Here is a 9,293-nt window from a genome sequence, read left to right on the forward strand (position 1 = left end):
TCTGTAGCTGGACCTCGACCTCGACCTCTGCCTTTGCTCGCACCCTGACCTCGGCCGCGACATCCACCATGACCATAACCTCAGCCTCTCCCTAGCACTCTGGGGGGGGGGGCTCAATATAGGCCTCATCTTCAACGTGGGCGATGTCAGTGAGAACTGCATCATGTGTACTCATGGTCGCGGTCGAACTAGTCCCCACAAAAGTAGGTGTATGTAGTATGGGACTATGTGATGTACATGTATCAACCCCAACACTACAAACACCTGAACTGTCTGGTAGTGGTAACTGGGTGGGTGGGGTAACAGCGTCATGCATGTGTCGGGGCGGTGTCCAATCAGGGTTAACTACATAAGGTATGCCAATATGCTGGGTAGGAAGTACGTGGAGGGAATCTAGAGATATGTATGAGGTAGCATGTGGTGAGGTGACTGATGTCCAAGGAGCTGATGTGGCCGACGCTGAAGTGGAAGGCGCTAATGTGGACGGTGCTGATGTGTCTGGAGCAGCTGCTGCACTGTGTACACCGTAGTGGCCAAAATGCAGACGATCTCCCCGATGAGCAAGCTGGATCGCCTCGTACGATAAGTCTCAGATCTCTGCAATGGCCTGCAAGGCATGCTGTCCATCACGTTTGAAAAGGGCGGCCTCAGCCAAGTGATATGACCTCCCAGCTCCAACCACTTGAACAAAAATCCGGATGTGGCTACAGTTGACTCAAAGTAAATCATTTCTGATCTTAATAATTATCTGACACTTACTATGACACTCAGCAATGCCTCAAGATAAGGCCCAACTCCTTGATATCCAGACTCAGACAGGTGGCTGGGATTACCGACTAGTAGGCGTGTATGTCGCCGATACCATAACATGTAAGGGTTGAAACAGGAGAGCACCTCATTGCTCCAGTCAGCCTGTACAATACTATCCCAACGGGCATCCCACAACTGTATATATCGCATATAAAATAGACTCTAGTCAATTCCAGCTCGGCCACGCCTATCAGTGACGTGCAACCGCCACTTGGTGTCGAATCAACCCGGCACGGACTGGACCCGACCAAATTGTTAGAGGACACGATAGGGGAGATGCCACTCAACCACGTCAAAACAAATAAGTGGCACTCTCGCTATCCATATCTCTTGACCCAGTCGGCAGTAGTTGGGGAGCGTACTGAGGACCCCAGCATAAGGCTGCCAGATAAACTACAATAATGAACAGTATATTAAAATTCGCTCATGAACTCAAAACATATACAATGAACAAGTCAACTAAAATTGAGAGCAAATTTTCATACCTCGCCCTCGATCATCCGGTCGAGCTGGTCTCTATAAACTATGACTACGTGGGTCGAGACGACCTCGTGGCCCAAGTCAACCCTACACCGGCTACCTCGAGGTCCGAGTGGCAACTGCATGTCTCCCTCACCCATGGAAAGCTCACTAGGACCAACCACTTGCTGCCTAGACGGGGCAATGCGAATCAATCTCTCCCGCTCTCAAATCTGCAAAAGTTTGAACGCAATTACAATATTGATGTATGTCATACAATATGAATTGACATGTAATAAAATTCTTACTAACCTGTAGCAAGACAAGTGGTCCTCCGATCTCCCTCGCACCCACCTGAGTTGCTCGATATAGCATCCTATACAAGCATGCCAAAGCCGCGCTACCCCAGCTGTACTGGCTAATCTCGTCAATGTCTCTCAACAGTGGCAAGTACATCAGCTTGAGTAGATTCTGTAACTTATCAGGGAGAAGTACCACCCCAATAAGCCACAAAATATATGCTCGGGCATGCTGCTGTACCAACTCATTTGGAGCATGATCTGGAAGAAGGGCAAACTGCTTGGCCAGCCACCTCACCCTCAGTCTACCTGTTTGTAAGTCTGCAGGTGTAGGTGTTACTCCCAATAGCTCAGCACATAGGGCTATCCACTACTCCCTCGTCAATGATGGGTCAACTCCAGTAACTGCTCGCCCATCAATCGTAGACCATATAGGACAGATACGTCCTGCAATGTGACGGTGGCCTCCCCCATCAAGAAATAGAATGTATGAGTCTCTATGCGCCACCTCTCGACGAGAGCAGTGATGAGTGGGTGGTCCAGTCTAATATTCTCGATATGGTAGACACCATAGAATCTCGCGCGTAGTATATATTGTAAGATTTTATGGTCCAACAGATGCTCCCACAAGCCAGAATCTGCCCGGCGGCAGGTCAACATGGTGCGTGCCTTGTCCTGCATAACAGAATGACTAGTTTAAATAATAGCATTATCACGTAATATAAAACAAAATGTAGGGTATTTTAATTGTAAGCGTAAAGTCCAACAAATGTTATTGCATACCAGACGCTCCCATATACTGTCAACCTGATGTGGCTGACTAAAAAGTGGGACCTCCTCAGGTACATGTGCCATGAAGCCTGTACAAGTGAAATACTAGATCATAACAATAAAAATCTCATTTAATCATAACAGAAAAACTATAATTATTCCATAAATTACGATTTGTAAAAGAAAAGTATACTCAGCTATTTCAAAATTTAAATTTGTGTGATACTATATATGGAAGCAATTCACTAAAATGTAATTAATTTTTATTTCAAAAACCTCTATTGGTTAACTGTAATTTCACTATAACAATTAAACTCTAATTAATTCCATACATGACGACTTCAAAAAAAAAATGTGCTCGGTTATTTTAAAATTATAAATTTCTATGCCACTAACGTGGAAACAATTCACTAAAATCTAATTATAATCATAAAAAAAAACTCTAATTATTCCATAATTTATGATTTTTAAATATATATATTTTTACTTTAAGATTTAAAATTATGTGTCATTAAATATGATAAAAATTCAACAGAACCTACCGTTATGTATGCTATAACTAATATAGAAATCTTTTTGAAAATAATTTTAGGACCTCAGTTACATAAGCTCAATAATGACCATGAACATAGTGTAGTAACATGTGAATAGTTTTCCTACATAAATATTTGCCAAAAAAATTGAATGAGAATTTTTTGTTTCCAATAATGGGTTGATGATTACATTTATGGCATATTTGACAAAACTTAAATATTGATTTTGTAATGCTACAAGTTTGAATAAATTATAAATTTTTTAAATTACGTAAATTTATTCATAAATTGTAAATGTGAACAATGGTTGCAACATTCGAAAATATTAAATTTATTCATAAATATTAAATTTTCAAATGGTAGAAGAACTATGTGATTAAGTATAAAATTTTGTAATACACATTTTCAATCAAGTACATAGTAAAAAACTTAGGCCTATGAGGTACAGTTAAATGTCTCATTGAAGTATTTAGTTTAATTTATTTTCTTGGTATGTTAGTTGTAAATTTTTTAATTTTTTTTAATATAAAACAATTACAATATGTAAAGACTTAAAAATTATAAATGATCTATTATAAATAAAAAATGATCTATTTAAATATACGACTCCGTTTACAAATAAAGAATTAAATGATCTATTACAAATAAAAAGTTTCCAAAAATGATCTATTACAATATGTAAGTATTACATAGTCTTCATCGACCAAGTCGCGCCAGACCTGTTCGCCTATCATGACCTGTCTGCTGGCACTCACTGCAACGAGCGGTGAAACGCCTATATGATATATCCATCTCATTCGGAATATGAGACATAGACGTACGACCTCGTTTTACTTCTCGCAGACGATGTATATTAGGCATTAAGGTCCACTACGGATCATCCCAATAATCTTGATGCGGTATTGGATTGAATTTAGTTTCCCAAACCCTCATGTATACAGGAAGCCTATATATTGGATCAACATACTCGAATGGATTGTCACCACATTCAGACATTACAGCGAGCATATGGGAACATGGATAGTGTCTTATCTCATATTTCCCACAACTGCACGTGGGTTGATTCATCCACACAATCTGTGTATTGCGACCTCATCCATGCTGAAAAGATGTTTGCACCTCAAATAAGCGGCGAGGCCTATCAGACAATATTGATACAAACTAATCAAGTTCATGTTTTTAGGTGTAATTAACTTAACAACATAATGAGAACAATTTAGTTCACATTACAAACTAACCTGTCATATGATATCAACTAGAAAGTATTTCCCCTTGCGATGCCCTCCTCGATAGTTTTTTGCATCTCTCTAGGGTATTGGAACTCATTCCGTACATCCGTTTCAACTTTGGCTATAGCGACCCCAGTCTTTTCTCTTTAGATTATTGTATCCGGACTTAGGCTCCGTAGCTCCTGTCATTATTTATTGGTTGTTGTTGTCCTTTAATCTTTTTGTATTTGAAGTAAAGGTTGTGTTGGACGGGTCTGGTACAGGTTGGTTGAATTTTGACGCCAATAGGTGATGCCTAGATTTTGGCCTTCACGCTCGAGCGGAGGTTTTAACGCTCGAGCGGGCCCTTCGTTGTTGCTCCTCCGCTCGAGCGGGAGTTTTGACGCTCGAGCGGGATTTTCCATCTCCCAGTATTTTGCTCTGCAGTTCTTCCGCTCGAGCGGTAGTTTTTACGCTCGAGCGTGATCCCTTGTTTTTGCTCCTCCGCTCGAGCGGGGAGTTTGACGCTCGAGCGGGTGCAGCACCTGCAAAACTTCTGGAAGGGTGCAATCGACGCTCGAGCGGCTTCCTTCACGCTCGAGCATGATTCTGTGTCTTACGCTCGAGCGGGGCTTTCTACGCTCGAGCGTAGAGTCGACTACATCAGTCCGTGATTTCACTTTTCTGATCACTTTTTGACCTACTTTTCATCTCTTAACTTTTAAAAACCGCCCCTTGAGAGTTTCTCTCTCTACTCTTACCTTCTCTCCAAGATTTGATCTATTTCCGGTGGTCTTCTACCCTAGTTCCTTTGGAAGAAAGGTAGAGCGTCGCGAGAGCTTTGTTTTAATCTGAGAAACTTGGGATTTGGAGCACGTGGGTCTTTGGTCTTCATCTTCCGTCTTCTCCATTCGGGTTATTTTCTTCGAGGTAGGGATTTCCTACTCCAATTTATAAGTTTTGTTCTAAGTTTTGGTATAATGATATGTTGGGGTTACTTTGATAATTTTGGGATAAACCCTAGTTGTGTTAATTAATTAATTTGTATAAATAATTTAAGGGAATTGGGGAATTTGGTTAAATTCATGAAATTGGGAAAGTTATTGGTTAAATGGTGTAGTTGGATAATGTAAATCACTCGCCTATTGAATTGATGGTATATTTATTTCCAAATCTAGAAATAACTGTTGTGGGCTATCGGTGGAGGATAGTCATGCTTGTTGTAGACACTGCATGTGGATTAGGGATAACTAAAACTAATCATTGCTTAAGTCATCAATATTGACTGCTGAATTAATACAGACATTATGTGTATTGATTGTGTGTTGTATATGTTATGTGTATGCATACATTGTTTTGTGTGGGAGGAGATAGGGGATGTACTCCACGGTTTAGGGGAAGATAGGGGATGGACCTCTAAACCGGATTTTGTTTGGGAGGAGATAGGGGATGGACTCCATTAGCATCACTTTTATGTGTGCTTATTTTTATTGAAGTGTTTAATTGATACAGCACTAAAATTTGTATCAAACTGGAAGTATGAAGTGTTTTGATTTGAGCCTGAGTCTCAATTGTTTGTTGACATTGGAAGAATGTGAATATGACTTATATAGTTCACTGTTGTAAGTTTGGCCAGGTTCTGAGCCAGATTGATAATGTTGGAAAGTAAAACGTGTTTTAGACGTTAGTGTCATGAGACTGGATAGTAATGTAATTGATTATCTTGGTTAACCATCTATTAAATACTAATGCTTTATTCAATGCTTATATTTGGTTTAGTATATTTCTACTGGGCTGTGGCTCACCCTTATGGGAACATCATTTTCAGGTCCAGGTGATAAGCTACCTCCCAGGACTTAGCTTGGAAGGATTTGGATTTTGAAGACTAGCTTTAGTTGTTTGCTTTTATTTGATGAATAATCAAGCCTAGGGCTTTATTTGTATTTGAGTTAGAACTCATATTTTGTGTCCAAGTGATGGCTTGGAAAGATGTAAGCCCATAGGGCATTTAATTTGATGTTACATGTAATGTTTTTATTTAGTAATACTCTGATGAATGAATGAATAAATTGTTTTCTTTAAATAATGCATGTCAATGATATACATATAATGGGTTTATTTTGAGGGTGTTACAACTTGGTATCAGAGCGTACCGGGTTTGAATACTTTGGGTACGTGGGAAGTGATTAGTATCACAATGGGTTCGTCTCGTTTGATAGAGACTTAGTGTAATGTTATATGCTTACGTGATAACATGTTTATGTGACTATGTGGGTATGGAATGTAGTTTCTAGGATGGTGATTTGACCCTTGAGTTTCTAGTAGTCTTGTTGGAAAGGCACCTGATCACTGCTGCTTCCAACCGGAACTATAGCAACGCATTGGGACTATCATTATTCAGGAATGAAATTCGTAGGTGCTTATGTGATTATGTGCTTACGTGGAATGAATTATTGCTGTCCCATGCATTAGGACGCGAGTGTTTAGTTTCGGCACATTTAATAATGTGCTAACGTCTTTGTTTCCTTTATTAGTATGTCAGGACGAGGACGAGGACGCAGTAGGCGTGGTAGGCCGGGTAGGCAGGAGGTGCCTGTGCCAGAGGAGATTCCAGCAGTTCAGGAGGGAGTTGGCCAGGCCAATGTGGCCGAGCCAGTAGGCCAGCAGGCTATGGGCGCTCTAGCCCGAGAGATAGCAGGGGCATTCAGGGAGTCAGTAGGCATTCTCAGAGCTGAGAATCAAGCTCGGGATGTCGTTACAGATGCAGGACCCTCCTTTCTGAAGAGGGAGTTCTTCCGGTCTAATTCGGATGAATTTGTGGGTGATCCTAAAGAGCCGCTTAAGGCAGATGAATGGCTCGAACAGACAACGAAGACGTTTGAGATGCTTGGCATCGAAGACGAGGGGTTGAAGGTGACCTTGGCATCTTTCCAGTTGAAGGGGGATGCGGGTCAGTGGTGGAAGTTCACTAAAGGTCGTATAGGAGGTACATGGGAGGCTTTTGTGAATGCTTTCCAGGAGAAGTTCTTATCTCCAGCAGTTAGGGAGAAGCTGAGAGACCAGTTCTGCCAGCTTAAGCAGTCGAGTTCTTCAGTGGCCGAGTTTGAGGCTGCATTTACTAGTTTATCCAGGTTTGCACCTGAATTGGTGGCATCTGAGGAACGCCGTTGTATTGAGTTGGAGAGGAAGTTGAGGCGTGGCCTCAAGCTGCGAGTTGGGGGAACTATGATTCGGGATTATGGGCGTATGGTTGATGCTGCAGCCCATATGGAGATCATGATGCAGGAGGAGGAGGAAGGACAGAAGGGCTTCAAGAGGAGTCAGGATGGTCAGAGTGATGGTAGGAGACAGAAGAGTTTTAATCTTCAGCAGTCTCAGAGTAGCTTTTCTAGATCGACTTTTCCTGTGCCGAGTGCTAGTTCGGGGAAAGGCAGTCAGGGAGACATTACCTGTTTCAAGTGTGGCCAGCTGGGCCACAAGTCTCCAGTTTGTCCTCAGAGGGGAGGAGTGCAGAGAGCAGCATCATCTTCGGCTCGATCTCAGAGCCAGAGTCAGGGGAGAGGCCAGCCACTCTCGTGTTATCAGTGTGGTCAGCCAGGGCATATGAAGAGGTATTGCCCGCAGTTGGGTGGCACACCTGGTGCATCTGGTTTGAGGCAGATTCAGGGTCAGCAGCCAGCTCAGTCGGGTCAGGCCTCGAGGGCCAATCAGGGGGCTTCATCGTCCCAGTCGGTGCAACAATCTTATGCTCCTAGGGGTGAGCAGGTTGATCAGAGGTCATCTGGGCGCGTGTATGCTGTTACCGCGCAGGATCTTGTACCGGCTCCATCTGTTGTGAGAGGTACTTTCTTGTTTTGCAACTCGGTTGCTAATGTTTTGATTGATACGGGTGCATCTCATTCCTTTGTGTCTGCTGCATTTGCATCTGTTTTGGAGTTGGAGTTAGCACAGTTAGCATCTCCTATTTGTGTAGTGTCGCCTCTTGGGGGTGAATTGATTTTGAAACACGGTGTTAGGGGTTGTGATATAGAAGTTGATTACCATAGAATCCCATTTTCCTTTGTAGTTATGCCTATGAGAGGTTTCGATGTTATTTTGGGTATGGACTGGCTATCGTCATACCGGGCAGTTATTGATTGCTACCGCCAGAGGGTCACTTGTTGTACCGTGAGCGGAGAGTATTTTCATTTTCTGGGGGACCGGGTTGGTAATGTGTTGCCATCAGGGTATGTTCCGCGAGGACGGAGTGAGCTTAGTGGTCTACTTCCCAACCTTTCGATTAGTGAGGATGATGAGACCCAGGTTGTGTTGCCAAGGGTGGTTTGTGAGTACTCGGACGTCTTTCCCGAGGATCTTGTTGGTTTGCCACCGCATCGAGAGATTGAATTCTCTATTGACCTAATGCCCGGCACGGCGCCGATTTCTATGTCACCTTATCGTTTTGCCCCAGCCGAGTTAGTTGAGTTGAAGATTCAGCTCCAGGAGTTGCTAGATAAGGGCTTTATACGTCCTAGTGTTTCACGGTGGGGGGCACCGGCTCTCTTTGTTAAAAAGAAAGGTGGTGCTTTGAGACTTTGTATAGATTATCGGAAATTGAATCGGGCTACAGTTAAGAATAAGTACCCTATGCCTCGTATAGATGATCTGTTCGATCAATTAAAGGGTTCCCGTTGTTTCTCGAAGATAGACTTGAGATCGGGTTATCATCAGTTGAGAGTCAGGGACAAGGATATTCCGAAGACGGCATTCCGTACGCGGTATGGCCACTATGAGTTTTTGGTGATGCCATTTGGGCTCACCAATGCACCGGCAGTATTTATGGATTTGATGAACCGGATATTCCGGGAATTTTTAGATCGTTTTGTAGTCGTTTTCGTGGACGACATCCTTATCTATTCACCTTCAGAGGAAGAGCACGAGGAACACTTGAGGGTGGTGCTTGATTTACTTAGAGCCCATCAGCTTTATGCTAAGTTTGGGAAGTGTGAGTTCTGGCTAGAGGAGGTGAAGTTCTTAGGCCATGTAGTTTCTAGGGAAGGGGTGTCTGTTGATACATCCAAGACAGAGGCAGTGCAAGATTGGGTACAGCCTAAGAGTGTGTTTGAGATCCGCAGTTTTCTGGGATTAGCTGGGTATTATCGCCGGTTTGTAAGAGATTTCTCCAGATTAGCTTCGCCTTTGACTAGATTGACTCGGAAGGGAGTCAAATTTGC

General features: G+C 42.7%; 1 protein-coding gene across 1 annotated transcript; it reads right to left on the bottom strand.

Moving 5' to 3' along the window:
* Positions 1–1,065: 1,065 nt before the first annotated feature.
* On the bottom strand, positions 1,066–3,685 carry LOC145813046 (serine/threonine-protein phosphatase 7 long form homolog). The gene is made up of 5 exons (XM_082908308.1): positions 3,592–3,685; positions 2,352–2,428; positions 1,997–2,243; positions 1,582–1,877; positions 1,066–1,191 (listed from the first exon to the last, which is right to left on the bottom strand). Exons 1-5 carry the CDS (start codon positions 3,683–3,685, stop codon positions 1,066–1,068), a joined length of 840 nt encoding a protein of 279 aa, XP_082764434.1.
* Between the last annotated feature and the right edge of the window lie 5,608 nt (positions 3,686–9,293).

This window comes from Camellia sinensis, chromosome 15 (assembly GCF_055761805.1).
Source record: "Camellia sinensis isolate YWXY chromosome 15, ASM5576180v1, whole genome shotgun sequence".
NCBI classification, from domain to species: domain Eukaryota; kingdom Viridiplantae; phylum Streptophyta; class Magnoliopsida; order Ericales; family Theaceae; genus Camellia; species Camellia sinensis.